Raw genomic sequence first — 23830 nt, 5'->3', positions numbered from 1 at the left:
ATTAGGCTTCACAACTTAAATTTTGACTTGATATGAACATGCACCTCTTTAATATGGCAGTATATATCTAAATATCTCTAAACCACCATCGATCATCTCCGATTGCCATATTGCGTGGAAGAGCGGACCCATACCCATGTAATCAACCCCGACCAAGTCGAGCGCACGGTCGTTGGCCACTTGAACGATGACGAAATGAAATTTCAAGTGCGACAAACCCAGCGTTATCAGCCTAACGAACGGAAAAGACTTTAGGGACTGATGGCTCTCTCCGAGGGATGAGGGCAGACATCGTAATCGACTGAATAAATAAAAACCGCGACGTGCGAAAGGAAGAGGCTCTCTCCCACTGATACCGCGGTCCGTCGTTCACGTGGTGACTTCGCGAGAAGCACCACCTATTGCTCGGAGACGTTGGTGTGGGGCGGCGGGTGATGGCGGTTGGTGGCCGAGCGATTAATAAAAGGAAGGAAGCGTACGACGGGAGCATCGAAGTCAACCTCCGGAGGCATCGGAAAGAGGGGAGGGGGACGGAAGGTGGGGGTAAAAAGGGACGGACGGTGGAAGGGGGCACCGAGGGAAGGGGAGGGAGGAGAATGTACGCTCACAAGCAATAGCGGCGATGCCAGACTTTCTTGGCAGGGATGATTCGAAGGCGCCCTCACACGTTTGTCGAGCGTAGGTGGAGACCTCTTCCCGCGACGCGGCGACACTTTCCAACACCCTCGTCTCGCCATTAGGCACTTGGTTTCAACAATTAAAACTGCTCGAGGAAGATGCTTGCTTACTCCTAACTTATTATGAGGAAGCTCTTTCTTCCCATGGATCTCGGTTAACAGGTGAACATATCTGTAGTGCGAGGTTTTTCACGCGTGGCACTGTCATGACGGTGGTGTTACTGCTTTGAGCCATTATCTGAAGAGGTTGCTGATGAGAAGAAAAAAACGATTGAGGAAGGTAATTATGTATGGTCGACAAACAACAGAGTCGACAGTGACACATTGCTAATTTTATGTCCACTGTCTAACGAATCTTGCGTCCACCGCCTAGAGAAGCCAAACGTTTTGCCCAATGTACAGGAGTACAATGCCTAATGTACAATGTGTCTTCCCTTCCTGAGCGGATATATCACGGAGCTTTTCCCTTATTGTAACTGTTATCGGTAGTTATTTGAACTATCATTAAAAATCGCATACTGCTAGTTGCATAAACATTAATTTTTTAGGAAGCACAAGATACAAGATACTTTAAAAGTAATTAAATTATCAAATTATTTAAACGAACGTTCGGTCAAATAATTTGATAATATTTATTATCCGACCATTCATCACCAATACGTTGTTACTGAAATATGATTTGATGCTTTCCCGGCGAATAATGTGGGTAAAGTCTTCTCAGGATTCCCACCGGGTTAATTTATCCATAACGGCCAACGTTTCAAGCTCCGACTAAGGGCTCATCCTCAGGTCTGAGCTACAGAGCTGAGTATGTTGCTACTGTTGTCCTCTACCACTATGTAGAGTCAATAATAACGTGCAATATGTACTGTAATAAACAAATTGCAATGCTTCACAAAGTGGAACCACTTTGTGAAGCATTCCAATAACTTTCTAAGAAGCTGAAAAATAATTTTTGCAGGGCATACAAAATATTTAATTTTCATCCATGAAAATGCATTCACTCCTTACAGCTGAAAATGAAATTTTTATATTGACTCAAAACGTTGAAGCCGCCAACGGAAACGGAAAACGGAACGGAAAACACCCAGTATAATGAAAATATACATATTTTCGACAGTGATCCTCAACTCGAAGTGACAATAGGAAAAAATATCTCCATGGAGAACCATGCTACAACTAAGACATACCACGTGTAATGGAAAGGGTGTTATCGCCATGTTCAGGTTACTTTCATTTCAAGTATATACTTATTCTTTAAAAAATAACGAATATCCTTCTATTTATAGAGCATTACAACATCGTGAACTATTAAAGGTGCACCATATCAAATTAAATGTAAGTGTGAGAATCGAGACGTTCAAAATGTAAAAATAAAATACGATAGTGGTGGAATAACTTGAAAATATAAATTAAAATACCTCTCACAGTGAACCACTTGTCTAAGAATCAACTCCGCCGAGCAGTCACAGAAATCAAAAATTTTAAAAATTCTCCTGTTTAGCAACTTTCCAACCGTTACGGAAGAGCTTCATGATGTATACGTTACAAGCAAATTGGCTAAGAATTAGAACTGCTTAGCGCGTTATATGTCCTTATGAAGTGCATCCTCTAGCTGAACTAATATCAAAGACTTAGCTCAGAGGCAGTAGAGATAAGAGAAAATTGTTCCAAGAACTGGAATGAATTATGTTATGGTTATATGGTGCACATTTAAGAGGTTAAGATTTCTTTTCAAAGTATACTGAGCCGGTAGTATAGTAGCATTTTTGTTGGCAATCTTCACATGATTCAGGATCAATCCCGGGTGTATCATAAAAAGTGTATCATAGTGTACAGTGTGTATCATAAAAAATAAGGAATTAAAAGGAATTTAGTGACTTTTAGGTAAAAAAAAAGGTTTACTACCAATTCAAATACACCATTATTCAGCTATTTAGAACTATGAGGAAATAAATAATTACTTATTTGAAATAATGCGTCATAATTATTTTAATACGAAGAAAATGTTTCCCCCTTTCAATATTTTCCTCCGACCGCTTCATTATAAAATCAACCCACGCTCAGAGCTAACCTCAACTGATATTATGGTGGAATTATTTTCCAGCTTAATTTTCAAAAATATTTTGCGATACCTATATATCGAACAAAAAAATGTACTGGATTGTTATTTTTTCTTGTTGTTTGGAATAATTTATTCATGACTGATTCCTACATTAATTTATTCCTCAAAAGTAAATGAACTCTAATAAAGAAATGATTTTTTTAAATAATGTACTAACCCGATAAATCAAAAACTAGAGGATTTCAACATGAAATGCTATTCCATGAGCAAATAGTTCACACATGTTGACGTCGTAAGAAGTATTGCTGAATAGTACCTACTATTTTTCAATCGTTTTCTTTGCCGTGGAAATCGCTACTGATTTCAATTGTGCTTGAGTTATAGTCTCTGGCAAAACCTTAAAATATTTTTTTCTCTGTGCCAACATATAATACGTTTTAACGCATTGACTACACTGCGCTGAGGAATAATAGACCAGGAATACTACCGCTTTGATAAACAGATTACATGACATTTTTCAATGTCAGTAAAAACATGTCTTTCGCTGAAATAAAAATTAATAGCAGTAATTCGAATGAAGCTATCACTGACGTGTTCCTTTAACATTTTAAATTTAAATAGTTAAATAATGGTTAAACTAAAAAGCTGGTACACTAAGCCTAAGTTATAAAATTAACTAGATGCTTAAGGATAAATTTGAACCCTCAAGGATCCTAAGCTAGTCTCTAAATCTTTGCTTTACTAAAAAGTTGGTAAACCAGGCCTATGTTATAAAATTAACAGGATGTTTTAGGATAAATCTGAAACCTCACTTGATGCTAAGCTAGTCTCTAAATCATGGCTGTACTAAAAAGCTGGTACGCCAGGCCTATGTTATAAAATTTAACTGCATGTTTTATGATAAGTGTGAAACCTCAATTGATCCAAAACTAGTGTTTAGATGCTGAAGAATCAGCCATCACTTTCGAGGGTACCTGTAAAAATACACGCAGTCGCATAGGCTCTGATCTTTCGCGTTTTGTGGAGAGGTGAACAACTCAACCATTCAATTTACCAAAATAATTAAAAATAAAACCACGCCCCTATTTTCGGATGAAATCATGATCACGGGCATGATACCTCCTTGAACTGTGGTAGTGCCTCGCGAGTGAGAGGTTCTCGAGCTCCACATTGAGAGTGGTAGTAGTAGCCCTCATTCCCTTGCACTGAATGTGCCGTGTATCCTTGGCAATTGCCCCTTTACTCGAGGTCCTGCCCTTCCTCTCGGCCTCGAACGCCAAAAAGAAAATGCGGCAAGGTTCGCACTGCCACCAATTTGCCATCCCTGGTCAATTCGTGGGTTTCCCCCGGGATGAAAATTGACTTTTCGGCGGCGAGGCAGGGATTGCGAGGGACGATTCCGCTCCGCCATCTCTTTCTAATGGCACCACAACCGAAATGGCCCAATGGCGTCAGAGGCCACGCCTACCCGATCTCACGCTACCCTCGGCCAATGGGCTCCAGCCACCAACTACTCACCCCCCTCCCCACTCTTCCCCTCCCGCAAAACCCTCCTCCCTCTCCACTCCAACTCTTCCCCTAACCTGCTCCCACCTTACTCCCTGACCCCCCTTTCCTCCCCCCTTTATTCCCACTCCCGTTTCTCATTAACCCCACACATACCACATCCCTCGACCTCCCTACCACTCCTCCCCTCCTACTTCGGCCAGGATCAGCTAGCTCTGCGACCCTGTGGCATGTATATAAAGGGGAGAGTGGGGTTCTCCAGAATGATTTTCTAAAATAAATATGTACGCGATCATGTATTTTTAACCGATCCGGATCGAGCGTGTAATTTTTTCAGGGTGCCGGGAAATGCCTGTCGTAGGGAACGAATTTGCCGATCCAGGGAATGATGCCCTAATAGGCACACCTATAAGACACCCTCTCTTTTCGTAGATGCAGGTCACCCTTTCATCAAGCCCAGGAGGAGCGATCCATGGAGACGAGCGCGTGGTGCTTCTAGACATTAGGGCAGGCATTGTAAGCAAGAAGGGCTACAACTGGCGTTTGCCAGCGGTGACCGACCGAGGTTTGCTAAGCTGGATCGAACAACCTAAAGTTACGTCCTTTGAAAAAAAAATTGGCTTACTTAGTCATTTTATTAAGTAACAACATGCCATGCAATAAAGTGAACCAAGAGGCACCATAAACAATTTTTTCTTTCGGTGGGCATCACAAAATGTTGATTTCGGTCAAACTTTTCCAGCAAAAATTCGGGCTTTACCTTGCCTCGCAATCAAGAACATGGAAATAATATAATTGAAAAAAAATATAGCTAAATTGACGTTGTCGAACTCAGCGTTCTGTCCCCAAAAAGAAGTACTATATATCTGAACTATCACAGGCTAGCGTAATGCTTGACGATAACACCATTACATTTCCATGAGAAAAAATAGAAAGTAGGTACTGAAGAATTCTTATTTTATGTAGGTATCTCGGAATCTTAAGTCTTAGCACCTATACGTGAGACTTAAGTATTTATCAGCGAGGATTTTTCATAGGAGGCATCTCCTCCTCACGCGAACTTAGAGAGAGCGCGATAACTGAGAAGCAGGTGAAATTTTTGGCGCGTAATTTAAGGTCACGAGTGACACCTAAAGAAAATGGGCGAAGAAACTAGTTTTGTTTCCACGACCAGCCACGCATGAATATCGCCAAGCCAAAGAGGGCCGAGTTGAGGTGCAATATAGATGAGACGGAATTTTGCAAATACCGCCAGTTTTTCATCTACCGTCGCGATTTCAGTCCGACAGCATTACGGCGAGATCACAACCGAGAAGTGCGCGTAACCGCCATGTTGCTCCCGCGTCCACTCGACACCGTTCCTCCCCCCCTCATCTTACCTCCCCTCCGCTGCAAGCTTGGTATGCACTCCCCTCCCTCCGCGACCAACACGGAAGTGCTCCCATGCAGCTCTCCTATTCCTCCAAGGGCAAACTCAATCAAGTGCGCCCATGAGCGTAGTCGGGCCAGCCGCTGAATGGCGTAAGATCGGAGGGGACTAGAGATAGAGAGGGGGGCGATGTTTCTAGCGGTGAATGCACCCACGGGTGGAGGGGGGGACTAGACTAGGATTGGACGGTCTCCACTACGGATATGAGGGGAGGGAGAATCTAGGCGCGTACCAGAGAGAGGGAGATCCCACGGAGCGATGCCCGCCGCGTCACGTGGACGAGTCTAGCTGTTGTCTAGCCGCCGCACCTCTCATTTTCCCCTATCGAGTGCGTCTACCCGAACGGAAGCGTTAAAGGTTGACGGTCAGGGGCCGCGCGGGCTTGGAGAGAGGGAATGACGGACGGTGGGAGGTGCATTAATTCTAGTGTTGGCGGGGGAGGAGCGGCCAATGCAGTCGCCCATTGGGTGTCGCTCCCATTCTCTACTCTCTAGGCCAGTGGGGCAACCACGAGGGCTGCACGCCGCGACGCCATGTGCACTCAAACATGGCTCCATTAGCTGAGGGCCAATGGCGCAGTTTAACATTAAAATTCTTCAAGGATTGGGATAGATCAGTTTTCCTGGATATCAGACAATGACTTATACCACTTATTTTTTATCAGAGCGCAACCTGGGTTTCAATGAATAATGATCATCTATCATAATTTGCGCCTGAATAATATTAAATAAATGGTATAAAATAAGTGGTATAAGTAATTGTCTGATATCCGGGAAAACTTATAAAGGAATACCACAAAGTAAAGGAAGATTTAGTGAATTTTGGGATAGATCAATCATGCCTCATTATATTATCTCTCCCAATATAGGAAAATCTGCATTCGTATTTGTAAATATAACGACACAGTCAGTGACGCCATGGCCAGGGATGCCGACTTACAAAAAATATTTGGGGGGCCCAAACCGGGTATCTTGCCCCGGGAAATTGTTTAAGTGGTGAGTTTTTTAAGCATTTTAGAGGAGTCATATGATCAACATTAGAACCCTGATAACTCGAATCTCGATATCTGGACACTCCGAGGGAAATCGACAAGCCTGACACATTTTTTTCCTCACACCCATAACGAATTTTTGAGGGGGCTAGGGACCCCTCAGGCCCCATGTAGTCGGCGCCACTGGTTTTGGCAAAATTAGCAATGCCAGAACACACTTTCCTTAACTTTTTTTAGAAATGAAATATTACTCTGCGTGTTTTTTAATTACATGTTATTATTTTCATTTTATTACAAATTTTTTACCTTGGGTACGAATTTTTGTATTAGAAATTTTGAGGCACCAAAATTAATAAAAGTGCTATTGGGCTATTATGTCTTTTTAAACTAGTGCCGGAACGGCGTTCCGGCGCGTTTCAGCACCATGACACCACTGGACATAGTGGAAAAAATATTAGGATATGAGTTAGAATAGGTTTAAGTGTTAGGTGAATAAGGTTAAAATGATGATGAAAATTATAAACTGAGAGAGCCTACTTTGAAAAATAAGGACATTTCAGAGCAAAGATACCTACTCTTTTATCTCAGGAGATGTATACGTAAAACCACAGAGTACAGTGAAACACTTCATATTTCCCATGGATAAAAAATGTATGCATGCCAATTAAGCAGTGATCATGCATTAACTAATAGATCCATTTACCTGTGTATAAACAGAATATAACTCTATGAACTTGATACAAAGTAATAGATACTATACAACTACAAGTACTATTACTATAAAAAAGTATTTTCCATGACTTCCTGCACAAACGTAGGGTTGGATAACAGACAACACTGACAAATGACTGTGAGAAACAAGATTGGATAAGGAATCAAAACGACTAACCACCAAAATGACAGAGACAAAAAAAATAAGGAAAGAATATTGGAATTAGAAGACATGCGACAAATAATTGAAATTGTAGGAAAAATATGGATATCAATGGAAGAAATAAAAGTGCCCATTGCGTTATTTTCCTGATATTTATCCGGAGGAGAAAGCTTCAAGCCACCGATGCGTGCATTGGTGACTACCGACTGACTATTTAAAAGAGAAATTGGGAAGCTAACTTATCTAAGATGATGAAAAAAGATTTCCAGAGCATTATTGTTCTTCAATAGTTTCAAACAAAATTTTCAGGTGAAAATATGTAATTAAACGATATGCTAGACATAGACTAGACTAGACATCGCAATACTAGACGATAGACTAGACATCGCAATAGGTTCAAAAAAACTTCAAGAGTTTTGATGGAGAAAAGGGTTGCTTATTTAACATAAAGTATGACCTTTGCATCATAAAAATCAACTTTATTGGTATTTATCAGACAGTATGCATACAGCTAGATAATCAAGGGAAAGGTAAGCATATTATTTTTACTATGACCCTAAATTCCAATCTGAAGGAACTAAAATTTAAAATGCCAAAATATAACTGTGAACGGTTTGAAAAAGTCGAATGCAAACGACGGAAAAAAATTATAAATACTTCTTACAGCAATAGCGAAGTATAAAAGTCATTATTTCTCTAATGTAAGTATATTTACGAAATTTCATTTAGAGGCGGGTTCAGACAATTTTTGTGGAATGGACGATAGCCTTAAGGGAGACAATTCATAATTAATTCATAAGGTAATAGACAATTCATAATTAGTAATGCGGATTTTTACGGTAACAAAATTTGTATTTTTAAATCTATATCATGATTACATTGTAATGAAAGGCCACTTATTCATGGTAAAATCGGTGCATAATTCATAAAAGACTCATGGGTTCAAAGTATTGAAATGTTATTATCACGCAAAATGTTTATTTTTGGATTTGAGAAAGGAAATCTCCCCTTCCAGCAAGATCCGTCACATATTCCAATTATACTTAACTTAAAATGAGTATCACCTGTTGCTACTTCTGTTAAAATTTCCAAACACCTCATTTATAAAATTTATGCTAAATTTCAAGAAGAAATTTACCAGTATAGAAATCGTAGTTACGTTCTATGGGCACATTAGTTATATCCGAGGGACAGTTTAGATATTTTTATCTCCAGATAAGCCATAGGTTTTATCATTAAAAGATAACTGTGTTGGTTACAAAGAAACGTTCGGGATAGTCTTACTTTGTAGCTGGAATGCTAAGTCTAATGGTGGCAGTGGCTAGAAAAATTACGAAAGAATTGTGAGCTTCGACTATAAATGTGTACACAAGGAGATAACGAGCTTGAGCTTGCGTTGACACTGCAACCCGGATGTGATAACGAAGGGAAAAGCCTACACTATCCGTTTTCTTAGAACCTCAGCCATTTAGAAATGGCTTTTTGAGGCTTCATGGTAATAAATCACGTTGAACTTCTGTGAACATTCTTTCTGTTCTTCCATCAGAAACCTCCGTAGCTTCAACAAAATTTAGATACCTTCCTCTATACGATTACTGTGTCCAAGCAGAGGAAGTATACTGAAGAAGGAGACAAAAACTTTAAAACATTTGATTTTTTTGTTTTTCTTGCTGCAAACGTTACTCATTTATTCAGCCCAATCGTCCATGTCCTCGAGTATCACGTATTTGTTCGAGTTTTCCATGGAACCTGTTCACTGAAAAAGTAACATCACAAGAGGTGATGAAAATTATTACCACTCAGATGTCTATGACTTTGAGATAACATACTTACTTACTTACTCCCACGGCCATTTATATCCTAAGCGGTATTGACCCACACCAACTGTCTGCCTACAACTCTTTATCTTCTGCCTCTGCCTCGCTGACTCCCATTTTCCCCGTATCAATCAGCACCTCATCCTTCCGTCTATTTCTCGGTCTTCCTGGAGGTCGTCTTCCATCAGGGCTTTCTGTTCAGACTTGTTCTACTTGGCCTCTTGCTCTCTTCGTATTATGCACCCTGCTCACTGCAATCTGCGGCTCTAAACTTCAGCCACTACGTCTGGCGAGTTGAAAAGGTCCCTGATTTCCCTGTTTTTATTGTCCAGGTTACATTTTCTCTTGTTGGGCCTAAAACTTTCCTTAACACTTAATTTTCAAAGATAATTAACTTCTTTTCCATAATTTTGTCGATAACACATGATTCAGCTCCATAGAACAGGATAGGATCTTATTATGGTCTTTGAAAAACATAAAGGCAAAAATCCCAGCCCATATTAGATACAGCTATATTAATTATAAAAGAATGCAAGCTCAACGTAAGGTGTTGTTTATAATCTGCAAAATCATTCAACTCTCATCAAAATATATTAAATGAAAAGTTCTGCACCCATGTGAATTATCGAAATGGGAATGCTGCAATGTGAATTGAGTTAGGACCCAGGAACGAAGCTACCGAATTACATAAGAGTTTTTTTTTAATGTAGGTTAAGGAAATACTGAAATAATTGAAATAGTGTATGAATAAAAGTCACATTTAGCCCAGCATACCATAGAGTAATCAGCAAAAAAGATTTCGTTTCCGTTCGGGTAAAAGTGATAATGCAATAAATTACTTAGCCAGCCTTTAACAATGAGCCGAGAAAAATAGACGAAGACTTTTGTTGAAGAAGAAAGAGACGATGAAATGGGAAAGCACAAGGATGATACAGGAACTCAAAACCATTGAAAGCAAAGAGAATCAATGGAGGTAGCTGAAAAATAGCAAGCCTGGCGAAAATAATGCAACACTTTACTATAACAGCAGAGAAATTAAAACATTAGAAAACGGTAAAAAGTATTAGGAAACATGGTTGGATACAACACGCCGACTAACAGGCTTCTCCGCGTATTCTTAGTGCGTTATATAAGAAATGAATGTACAAAACGTCAACCAATCAACCAGATTCAACGTTCATTTACACGTCGTTTTCAAAAGCTGTCTGATTAGCGAGCACCTAGCTTGGTGTATATATTGCTGAGAGGGATAGGCGGGGTTACATTTAGGACAAGAAGAAGACTCAGACCTCTTGAAAATGACGCGTGTATACGTTGAAACCGGTTGAGGGAAATGAAGTAGGGTGGAGAATTATTAAAAGCTTTTCTATCTTCTTACCATGAATTTCTACAAAGTAAACTCGTTGACAATCGATTGGACTTCCATTAGATTGGAAGAAATAATAATAAAAATGCAGAAAAGAATGAAGTAGGCGGTGTCACATCATTCATTGAAAGCCAGCTTCATCAGCCATTGCAAGAACCAGCATCACAGTATATTATTAAAAGAGAAATTAAATACAGAGAAAATCTGCACAGCTCCTATAAAACTTTCAGCGCACAATTAAGCTTCATCTGAGTGACACGGGAATTCGAACGTGCCAGCCATAGGCGGATTTACAGGGGCACATGCCCCCAGACGCTTCAAACCCAGAAAAGATTTTTAGTAGGTACGATTATCATTAAATTTGCTTTATTTTGTGTAGTACGGAGCCTCCATCATTTAATTTTATGTTAAAAACTTTCATATCAAAATAAAGAGGAAATCATCTACAGTAATTGTTGCATTTTGTTTTTAATCTCAAATATTAGAAGAGCAGTAAGACCCTTGCGCCCCCCAGAAAAAATCCTGGATCCGCCCCTGGTGCCAGCTACTTGAATGGAGTACAAGGAGACACCCTCAGTCTACACGATGGTGAAATATTAGTTGAAAATAAGATTCCAAATATGCCGCAATAAAGGACGATTAATAGGGAGAGAATCGTATAAAAATAATTTTAAAAATTCAGTGGCAAATAAAGTTTCGCTCTTCCGTGGCAGATTAGTAGGTAAATATTTTTTTTTTTATGAATAAGCAATATTTTTAGATCAGGCTAGCATTAGAAATTACGCATTTCCCAAGCCTGTTTGGTGCATTTTTCTTTTCTCGAACGATAGTGAATAAAATTTAATTCATTTAAATTTTTAAACGGGAGAGTAGTTCATAAAATTTAGTCGAAATAGACGCTTTAATCAAACTAAAACTGATCTAAAACGGTTAATACAGGTACCGTATATGTTATTTTTCATAATATAATTGTAGAAACGGAATTATAACTGACCTTTCAAATTATTTTCTATCATTGGAATTGGAAGTAACATTCAATGTGTACAGTGAATGTAAAAACGTCTGTTCATATTAATAACGCCCTCAGGTCATTTCAGTGAGATAAATATATATTGTTCTCCATCATCGGGATGCCTTTGAGCATTGGAAGGCAGATTAGAATATTTAATGCGAACAGAGAAAATATTACTGGTGATATTAATTGTTGTACAAAAATGGCTAAGCATTTAAATAGCAAGAATGCCATTAGATGTTTACAGACCAGGGCTCCAAAATGTTTCACCGACAAATATCTAAGAAAATACACGACATTCATGCAAGGTGGATAAAAATATGCACTTGTTATATTACTAATTACTTACAGAAAAACTATTATGAGAAGAGAAAGGTCACTCGCTCATTGAATCATTATTATTGGAAACCATAATCTCTTCTTCTGATTCATGGTCACTTTAAAGCTTTTGGCAATAGAAAAAAACTGTTTCTTTAACTTCAAAATAAAACAATAACAAAAAAGCGTGAAAAAATATTGTAACATTCAAAAAAGGAAAGAAAATTTTCCAATAAAATATGGAGCTTTTATTCAATGGCCGTCATGTAACGATGGCATGTACCGTAAACCTCGAAAAAATTGAGGATAAAATAGAAATTAAGAGGATGCAATTAGTTACATAGCTCATAATATGGACTCATTACCGGGTTATATTCATGAATACTATGGTGCATGATCATTGATAAAATAAATTCATGAAGATGGCATGGCATAACATAAAGGGATTTCACACGTGAATAAGTCCCTAGCACAAAATGTTTAACCAAAAGATAAAGGCGGAAATTCGGATCGCAAACTAAATTACAAAGAGATGAAATATATAAATCGACGTTCAAAAATGTTTAAATTATTCGGTGTTTTCTGTTTTGTTCGAGCCTTTGAAGCTGGAAATCTTTTTAGTTTATAATATATGCATTCAAAAGTGAGTGAGAGCTAAAAATACAATGGTGGATCTTTATATAATCTTTATCATTTGTTAATAAGTCCGTAACGTATTCAACTCTGCTTAAAAATACAAGCTCAGTTTGGAGTCATTCAGTTTGGAATAGAAAACGAGGAAATTTTAAAAGCAATAGGAAAATTGAAATAAGACACTCAAACTAGACGTTTCAAAGATGAACCAAGTCCACAAGTATTATATAAAGTAAAATGTTAAATTTAATTAATGTAATCCAGTGACCCATCATAAAAATGGAAATCTACAATATCTTGCATGATAACGAGAGCAAATTATCAAGCTCCCCTGTTAGTGACGTAATAGTAGAGTAATAGTGATTTAAATTAACAGTGTTTCCATTTCAGGTAAGAAATCTGGGTAGTAACCCGGGAAAAAATCTAACTCCCAAATACCCGGATTTTTACACCGTACGTGGAGTTAGTAATGAGGAAGTCCTAAGAAGAGTAGGAGAGAAGAGAAGCCTCATAAAAACCATAATAAGAAGACGGAACAACCTTATAGGCCACATCTTGAGACATGATGGTCTGATTAAGACAATCGTCGAGGGACAAGTGGATGGCAAGAACGGAAAAGGTAGATCTCGAACAAAATAATGGAACAGGTAAATAAAGATGTGAAAGAAAATAAATACGTAGGTGTGCAAAGATTAGCTGATAGGAGAATTGAGTGGGGAGCGGTGTCAAACCTATCTTAGGATTGCTGAACATAGACGATGAGCTGGAAGTCATAACTGGCAATGGGATCGCTTACAATCAGTGGCAAAAAGGAATAACAAAACGTGTTGCATACGTGTGAGTAGAAGAAAGGTAGGTGATGGAAGGAGATACCTTAGCGGTGCCCACAATGATGAGACGAAAACAAGTAATGTTACCTTCCACGTCTCTTGCCCGTAAAGGGTTGGATAACTCACACAGTAAGTAGACTAAGGAAATGCAGCTTCAGAACTTTTCCTTTTTCACAGCCAACTGCGTGGAGCAATAAAATTTTTCTCAAACGGACCATATTGTCCAAAATAGATTAGAAATATCTATTCTTTACATTTGAGCGGTATGATCACATTAAAAATGATTCTGAAAACATTTTAACCACCGAAATACTGAGATATATATTTGAAATACGCAACAGAAATAGACGCTTACTGAGAAATAAAATTATGACTTCGCCATTCGCTCCGGGATTGCTGAGACCGGCGTGCCAACTGCGTACATTCGCATCTTTGAATTGCACACTGGCGAATGTTAAGGTCGCGAGCAATTTTTTCCGAGAACTATCTCAGCATAAGGCAAGGTTCCCGAGCGTACCCCGTGACATAAATAGAAAAGTATGCATGCCGAGCGGGGGATTAAGGGAGGGAGGAAGTGATAGAGCACTGAGATGGGGGAATGGGAGGGTAAAAGTGAGGGAAGGGTCAGGCCAGTGAGATAGCACGCAGGAGAAAACCGAGGCGACGACGGATAGACTCGCAAGGGGGGGAGGGAAAGAATATATGAACGAGTACCACGCAATTGTCGCACCATGTAGTTGCACGCTCGAAGATGACCGCGAATGAATATTAACGGCCTCGGGAGAATAATGAGCGTCGCGACCAAGTGAGGAAGTTAGGCTAGGAGGATATTTCTTGGATAACGGCGCGTTGCAATGGAACGACTGCTATCTCTCTCAGCGGCCTCACGTCGCGATGTTAATTTTTTCCCCGAACAGTGAAGGGAAGCCTAGTGTTTCTAACTATAGAAATGCGGTGTTGCGGTAGTAAAATAATGAATGCGACACTGTTTTATGGGAATGCTGACTTGGCAAGTCTACGCCTTTCCTTGTGGTAGTTTTTAAATGCTCAATTATTAAAAATGTTTATGGTAGGAATATTATGTGCAAAACACAAAGAAATAAATAAGGAAAACATAAATAATAAATTAAAAAAGATGCTGCTGCCAATATAAAAGGAGAGAAAAATAGAAATAGTTGAAAAATAAATGCGCAGTGCAAATAGTAAAAGATGGAAATATTTGATTCATTTTTATTACTTTCATATATTGTCATGAAAGTCGTTCTATTTCTTGTTCCAAGTCCTAATTTTAAGTTTCCTGCTACCGCAAATCTAACGTAAACTACGCAATACTCACACAACATAGACAAATGCGCCCAATAATTGTTGTATTTTTAACTGGCTGGTTGTACATGCTGCTGAACATGGTTTACGGGGAAACATACGTCTACGCTTTAGTCCCAACGATGTGAACAAAGTGTAAACCATGCAAATAAGTGCATCGGGAGATAAATATGTAATAATCATCCCTCAACTTCAAAGTATCCTTCAGATATGACCTGGTTCGTTCCAATGCATATAGTCAGAATTGAGTAGGACAAGCGGTGCGGTCTAATAAAAAGATGGAATACCGTTGGAAACTATCCTCAGTAAATGAACTCTCGAGAATGATAAACAATTTATAGAGAAAATAAATTATTTCAATATGTAAATTATCGTTCACCCTAAGTAGCCACTAGATAGAAATGCCCTTACGCTAATTTTCCAATATTTTCGGCCTGCACGGTAAAAACAATGCCTATACTTCCAAGTATCAAAATGCTAACCAAGATTCAACCACATTACATTCGCATTGCCGAGTAATAAAATCAGAATGACAGAATTAATTACCTAATGCGCCATTTTTTGAATGATGAGAAAATGTTAAGAGCAATTTAAGTGTACTGGGACTGTGTGCAAATTCCGCGGAGAAAAAAATCATTCACCTTGACCGAGATGGAAATTCGTGGCCTATACCGGACAAGATGGTCTTCAATGCAGACCATATTACACGACTAGCAGTCACATACCTTCGTCAGCAGTCCAGTGCGCTGGGCTGTCAGAACTTTAAACGCTGGAGGTGTTTGCTCTTGATTAATTTAAGTTCCCTGTCAAGGCGAATGATTATTTTCTCTTCGGAATTTTCGCAAAATTAGAGCATTGCGGGTGATTCTCTAAAGTTATCACCATGGCTAGTTCGGGTATACTGTCGGCATGTCGGCGTCAACGATGCCACCTTCTGTGGATCTCAGAAAATTGTATATCCTCTCGCGGATCTGAATACCAAAGTGAATCGATTGGTTGGGATCACGGGTGTCGGCATGGAGCTTTAGATCTTTAATCTAATTCCGAAGATCGATCGATGCATCCTGATTTGAAGCCGAGTAGAGGGTATAAATCAGAGGCTACGTCAGTTCCTCGAGGATATCCCACCCTCCTTCGTTGATCTGGAGCCGGCAATCCGATTGTGTCGGAACACTCTGGACCGTTCTAATGTTCATTACACGCCCGAGTCAGCTAGGTGTGAAGAGAGTAAAATCTTAGAGCATTATCGCATTCGAGCCTTTTTTAGGTCAGAGAGTTGGGCAGAGTGCAGGGTTGATATGTGGATAGTAAATCATGGGGTCAGAGTTTCCGTTCAAAATACAAAAAAAGAGCTTTATACGCGGAAAATGCCCTTGTGAAAATAGTAATAGTATATTTTTTAAAATCAGATGTATAGAATGCCCCAATAAGACAAAATTCAATTCAGAAACGTTTAAAAAGCCGCGTATGAGAGAAACCTTATTGGTCGTAGTTGTAAAATGTCGTTAAACATTAAAAGCCGCTAATCTCTACTGTCTAATTCTAAAAACAGAAGCTGTTATAAAGATAGGAAGTGAAAGTTGGTTGTTGGAAGAAATGCTGGTGATTGAACACCCCATGCCAAAATTCCTAGAGGTTTCTCGCAGGATGTTGTGTACATATGGATTAGACATTCAAATTTTATGCCTCCCTAATAAACTGATACTTTAAATAATATTGTTATTTTATTTTAATTTATTCTCAAACCACCGAATACAGCTCATATTGGCCATTTTACGTCGGAGTATCCAACAAATTCAACAAGTAAACGTACACGAACAAGCACGCCTTGGACAGTGGAAACCTCCCCAGGCGGGAATCGAACCTTTTGCTTGACAGGTAAGGACGTTACCCCGCCGCCGCAGAGGCCGGAAAATGAAGAAATTATGAAATGCACCTGATACTAGAAAATTCTTAAGTCAGAATCAAAAAACAGAATGATATACACCTACCATAGTGTATTAAGAGACGGTCATTAATTTTAAGTAATAAGTTGACAGGAATTGCCATTTGTTTTGGTATCTTTCACAAAATTTTGTATATTAGCGCTATAATTAATATTTCAGAAATTTAAACCCCAAAAAGGTTTACTTTCCGCAGCATTATGTATGGAGATACAACTCAACAGACCATACGGATTTTAACTGCGACTTTCCTTCTTACTCAGTGTGCGTCACCCTAGGATGACTCTTTCTCAACCCAAGTGTCACCCATTAAAACCAAAAATGAAGTAAGCGGTGATGACGTGGCCTATAAAAGCAGTCAGAGTTATTAAAATTGAAAGCAGCGTCAAAAATGGCGGAAGAAGTTACGTAGAAAATTTTCGTGATACGATATAATTAAGGCATCAATGTAGCTATTGGAGATGCTAAAGTGAACAATATTAATGACAAATTAGCCATCACACGCTCACCAAATAATAATATTCGAGAAAATTCATAGAATTAATTGTAATCAGTGAGATTTACATCAAAATCTACTCCTTTTGTATCGGAAGTTAAAATAAGAGTTCATTAGTTCCAAATTTTCCCAATTTATAAATCAATATCTTTAAAAGAATACTGGCTGTAAAAGGTACTGCGTGTACGTAACATAGTGCACTAATTAATAATTTAGGGACACCATTATAGAATACAACATTTGGTGCATAAGATAGTGAATATCACTGGTAGCATATGAAAAAGCTACCAACGGTTACGATAAAAATTCAATAATTGAAAGCAGGCAAGCCATTTTTTAATGAACCCCTGAGGTCCCCCATTCTGATTTACGAAATAATTAATAATCATCATATCGCTAAGTAAAAATGGGACTCTAATATTGCCTCATACATGTATAATGACTCAATGTTAAAACCTTAATTACGTAAAAGAAGGAATCATTGCATAATGGCCGAAGAATTTTTTCAGTATTGTTCGTATTATATGAAAGTTTACCGTGGTAGTCAATAAAGATGAAATTCCAATCTGTCAAAAGACTAGGTAAAATAGTGAGAACGCAAGGTTATACTTTGAGAAATCCATATTAATATCCAAGAGATAATGGATTAGCCCTTTCGAGACATGTATTTCACTTTATATAACACTACAATGCCTTGGGTATAATTTACGGTAAGAAATATGATATTGAATACCAATAAATTTAACCAAGATATTTAAAACGAAATGCCTAACTTGGTAAATGTATTAGACAGTTATGCTTCCGGGGATGGAGTTATTAATTTCTCGTTACTCTATTGGGAAGTAGCTAAATAACTCAGTCGTTGGTCTCTATGTAGCCAATATGCATCGCCAGATGGCCTGAAAGAGCTAGAATTAACTTTTTTTCTTGATGAGCCTCACAGAAAAAATGATTGTATCAGCCTGTTCGGTGAATCAAGTAAACAGCAACACCCGTGGAATTCGCCTATCGTTCAGCAATGAGCTATGACCTTAGAAAGAAGAATTCTACTGAAAGTCGATCAAATTTTCCAGTGGGTAGTAAAAAAGAGTATTGAGAGTAAAGAGGACCTCTGGTCAGGGGCGGATTCAGTGTCAAAGTTGGGGGGGGGGGGAATTCTTGAATTCTCATTATTTTATTTCACGGGGGCCGTGATGTGGATCCGAGAAGTATGGAATACTACTAGAAGAGAGGGCGTTCTCCCGTGCAAAATTTAAAAAATAACGCATTTTGGAGCCTAAAATTTTATTTTTATTATTTTATTCTAAAATTTCTTTTTACTCAACTACGAACGAGATTGCACAATTTTGCACATTTAAGGATACAAAAAATATTAAATTTATAAAAATAAAATAATTTTTGGTAAAATTTTGAGGGGGATAAGTTTGATATTGGCTAATCCATTATCCCTCTCTGATTTCTCAATATGTATTCTTGAATTCTCATTATTTTATCTCATCTATGGAGAAGAATTTCATCTGTATTGACTAATGACTACTACGGTAAACCTGCATGTTATATGAACCATACTGAAAAACCTGCGACCTCCCACCCTCTTGATCCTCAACTGCCTCAGTTGAAATTGATAAATATGAAGAGGAAAAAACGAAATATAAATCTGATGGAGAACCCGAGAGAGAAACATCTAGATAGGTAATTTGTACAGAAAATGGGGGAGTAATTCCGAGCAGACACAAAGCACACTCACGAATATGATAAAAGAGGATCCTCAAGTCATCCTCAAAATGTGTTGTCATCCGATGCGCGTTTCAATGGGCTTACTTACAAAATTCTCCACTCGCGTCGCTGACGGACAAATTGATCCGAGTTTCACGGGGAAATAAGGTATAATTATAGGTATTAACCGAAATTTACATACAGAATAATGACGTCTATCAAATTCATAACTTTTTAATGCTATTCCTGGCAATTAAAAACGTTACAATGCAAAATATAAGAAAAAAGTGGATCGAATTGCACTCATCACAGCGGACTTTTTCGAAAGCCGATTAAAATGCGACAGAAATGGCAGCAGAAATCATCTATCTATGGGATGGAATTGGGCCTCCTCTATGCAGTCCCCTTGCTCACACTCAAGAAATCGCACTACGCTTGCTGCACTTGATACTAACCGACATGGATGTGACTACGGAGGAAGAAGGCCTTTCCGTCGCCCAAAACCAGTTGCGGAAAACTCGTACGTGTGCGTATGGGTAAGAACGGAAGGAGAATGAGGTAGAGAGAGAGAGAGAGAAAGGGAGATGGCGAGTTTATTCCAACACAATCTTAAAATTCCATTTCCTTCCCTATGCTGGATTCCTTTCCCTCTAGTCACGTGCGCGAGAGTCGAGTGCCGAAGGAGGAAAAGGAAGGGAATTACCGCCAACATGTGTGGCGCCAAAAGGGCGTCAATGACGGTCGTTATATGAACTATTCGATTCGACTCAACAGCGTGCGTATTATCTTGTTTTCAACGAGCACCATTACCATTTGAATTATTATGTCACTTCCGCGCGAAATAAACATCGGCTGTGTATCCAGTTATGTGACGGTTTTCAAGCACTCAGAACAATGGCCACCGTCACAACAGGAAACGAGTTTCAATAATCACGTCCGTTACTCAAGGCATCATGCTACCCATTACATCATAGCACTGATATCACTTACTTATCTATTTCCGTTTGAATTATATTCTAGCAAAGACTACATGAATTCTCGTTTTGGTCACTGCGTTGTATCATATGCATCCAGCACACTCTCCATTTGGCAGGTGTTAACAGAACGTTTTCAGTTATAACGATATTAAAAATTAAAAGGTACTGAAGTAAATTAAGGGACAGAAAAATTATGTAATTCAGTTCATCGTAGTTACGGGCTGGCTGGAAGAGGTGGAACAGTACACAGCTAATTATATAATGTAGGTTAAATATAAATAGATATTGAAATAAACATTACTGGCGGAATTATGGGAGATGATCTAAATGTTGGAGGAAAATCGGGTCGATATATTTTGGCTTAGGCTTTTAAATATTAAAGATATAAATGAAAGTGCTTTCATTTAAAGTTTGTATCTAGAAAGAAACACCTTATCAAGCATGAGAATTCACAGCAGTGAGCTCATTCGGTCTTATATTAATGACGCATCATTCCAAGATAAACGATTCGTTAGAAAACTCCTCAAGGCTCGCCGCCATGGTGGTCTAGTCGTTTGGTTACTCCATGCACATGCTCCTATTCATGCCTGCTTAAAGTCGACTTATATTCTCAGAAATCTGATCATATTTGTATATACTGCAATTATGAGATTTAATTTATAACTCGGGAAGATGTGCGGTAAAACATAGGTCAGACATACAAAATAGGTAAAGCATATAAAATAAATAGGTAATAACTATTATTATTGATTTCAGTGAGAGAGTATTCTTTTCAATAAACTTTGCGCAGTATTTTGACTAAACGCGATCGATAAGGATCAATAGCTTATTGCTCTCTTTTGTTATTATGGAGTAATGTATACTGAAGTAAAAGGTAGTGGCACTATTCAACAATTATTGCAGAAAAGTCCAACTACCTTTTATTTCAATATGTCGAACTTCCACTCGCACTTTAATCGGTTGAACTTACTGCAACACAATGAATAATTAAGTAAAAATCAATGGTAAAATCAAATTGAATAGTCCATTAGGCGTTAAGAATGAACAAGAATGTATATTCATGAATCTATAAGGCTATTGCGTGGATTATATGCGTGTATTTGTAGCAATTTATGTAAATTCATGTAGGTAAATTCGACATCCGGAAATGGAAATTGCTGTTCAACTTGCCGACAAATCTTTATCCTCAATTTTTTGGCGGGAGAGCTCACAATACCAAACAAGATTTCTGGACCGCGTCAAAGGTCATCCACACTAACCGTCCCACCAGGGCTAACTTTCTGAGATTCGCTACGATTAAAACCAAGGAATCCTTTTTTCACTTCCATCACGGGGTGTGGTGGCGTCACTTTCCACGCCTCCAATCACGTGCTCACCTGTGTAGTCGGTAGGAGCGAGGAGAGAAGTGAGGAAAACGGAAATGTCACACGATCGGAAAAACACAAACACATTTTCACGCGCCTCGACATCAGCCAATGACTCCTGATAACCCGAAATTCTCATTAATTCACTATACACCTAAATAATTCCCTAAAAGCCACATCTTCGGTGTTTGGCAGTGGGTGATGAAATACCAGGACGTAGCATGCAATAGATTCCTACATGAGCATACGGTCTTAAAAATGTTACGCATGCTAATGAAATTTATTTCCACGTTTAATCGAAGGCAAAACTTGCCAACTACTCACGAAGGCAATCTGTTTATGAAGCCAGGACATGTAAAACATGCTTTTAGAAATACAAGGATAATTCAGAAGCATTCAGTAAAGAATACATAAGTTAGTAGGCTACACTACAAGTAAAATAACCTATAAAAGGTAATAACGCTATCGTTATAGGCTCTTATCGATCGTGGAAAAAACCACAGTTGTGATTTATCTGTTCTATAGTCTTTCTCATATATCTGTAGTGTAGGAGCGGTAATGATGGCTTAGCGGCGGCTGACTATCACTCACCTAAAAATAAATCCGATCCCAAGAGAGGGATGACGAGGTGTGGGATGGGGTCACGTGGCGCGCGGAAAAATATCCTCCTCCTCCGGAACAAAACCGACGGTTCACTCCTCCGGGAAACTCCGGTTACACTTTTTTTTTCTCCTTCCCTTCGGACGTCGCTCGCGTCCGCAGTATAACTGGAGGTCACGCTCTCGCCTCGAATAAAGGCGATGCGCCCCGGTTGACGGGAGTGAAAAAGAGAACTCTCTCTCTCTCGGAGCAAGCGCTTGGGCCGCTGAGAGCAGCAGCAACAGCGTCTATTACACGGAGACGAGGATACCAACCTCACGGCGAGTAATAACAACGCCCTCCGGCGGGGAGCCGTTGAAACAAGTTCCATCGCCCGCCTCCCCCTCCTCCCTCCCACGACTCTTCACCCCCTCCCCCCCCAACATTCCCCCCCAAACCCCCCTCCAGGCTCGTCTCTTAGGCTTCTGCTCTTACCAACCTCTGCCACCCACTTCCTCCCTCCACACACCCCTCTCTCTCTTCTATCCATCCTTGCCCGCCCCTCCTGCAGTCCCCCGCAATCCCTCTTTTCTTGCGAGCGGTCGACACATGAAACCATGCACGCCTTCCTCCGCATAGCTGCTACCTTCTCGAACCAACTCCTCCTCACCATGGAACCAAGATCACTCTGCCGACCCCTAAACGACTTTAAGGCCACGCCGTCCTATCCGAAAATTACACATATTCATTCTAATGTACACCCACTTAATACCCTGCGATCCACCTCTAGTAGCCGCGCAGCTAGGAGTTACGTGAAACTAGTGTTAGGCGAAACTAATACTGGGGGTTTGAGGGGACGGAATACCCGTCAGGGGAAGCAGGAGGTGTGGGGACCCTCCCCTAGAAAGATTTTACGATAAATGGTTCAAAATGGTGAGTTTGAAGGCTTTCTGAGAAATATTTAATTAATCCTAACTATTACAATTATTAATATTACTTATTCTCTAAGTAATATTAATTCAATTAAGTCAAATGGATTTGAGTTTCAACAGATTCAGGCTTCAGCTAGTGGAAGTGCACACATCCAAGCCTTAATCAGCCATGCGCTCGCTTCCCGGTCACAGGACAAGTACACAGAACAACGAGATGCGGTCAGACCAGAAACTAGGAGAGTCCGAAGAACACGAACATGATACCTTGCAAATGAAACAATAAGTCAGTAGTAGAAAACGAAAAGTTAGCGTAGTAACTGATTCATGAATAAGTTGTAACATGCCAATAAATGTATGTAGATATCAAGTATTGAAAATTACAGTAAGTTATTAGCTATACGTATATGCAGAGCCTATTTTACCTAGTACGAGTCAAACCATCCTAGAGATAAACTATCGCAGGTATTATGGACCCTTATTGTTCGCAGAAAGAACGTCATCTTAACCCATTCTAGCCCAGAGATGCTTTTGGGTGAAATTAAATTTCAGGACCTCTCATTTAAAAATGTGAAAATTTTCTTCTCAACAAAATCATTGTTACAGCTAAATAATCCGCCATTTAACTTTACAGCACAAATTTTAAAACACGTCAGACATATTTTAAATCTTTCTGGAATGGAGCTGAAAATGTACTTATACATTTTTGATGTCACTTTGAAGTAACATTGGGCTTTAATGGTTGAGATCCATCGGCTCTACAGCGTATGTCCCTAATCTTATCCCTGCGATCGCTTATAACACAGTAAATAAGCTCTCTACACGTTTGTGACAAGGGAAACCCTCGCGTGAGATTTTGAAAAGATTCGCCAATGAAACCCATAAAAATCAGGAGGCGGGGCCGACCGTCGGAAGATCGGATTTGTGGCTAAAGTATTTGGGCCCGGAAGGCGTTCTTCATGGAGTTTTTGTGCGCCCTCAACTC

At 39.2% G+C, this 23830-nt stretch overlaps 1 protein-coding gene across 1 annotated transcript in view; it reads right to left on the bottom strand.

Annotated features, from left to right (window-relative positions):
* The window catches only part of LOC124174231, a 167959-nt gene extending 145652 nt beyond the window's left edge, over positions 1–22307 (bottom strand). Inside the window, exon 1 of the mRNA XM_046553324.1 lies at positions 21929–22307. Within this exon, the coding sequence (XP_046409280.1) occupies positions 21929–22307 (379 nt within the window). The remainder of the gene's footprint in view (positions 1–21928) is intronic.
* Between the last annotated feature and the right edge of the window lie 1523 nt (positions 22308–23830).

The sequence above is a fragment of the Ischnura elegans genome, chromosome 2 (genome assembly GCF_921293095.1).
Source record: "Ischnura elegans chromosome 2, ioIscEleg1.1, whole genome shotgun sequence".
Taxonomy (NCBI): Eukaryota; Metazoa; Arthropoda; class Insecta; order Odonata; family Coenagrionidae; genus Ischnura; species Ischnura elegans.
Note: the sequence above shows the minus strand (reverse complement) of the source record. Positions and strands in the feature narration are given on the sequence as shown.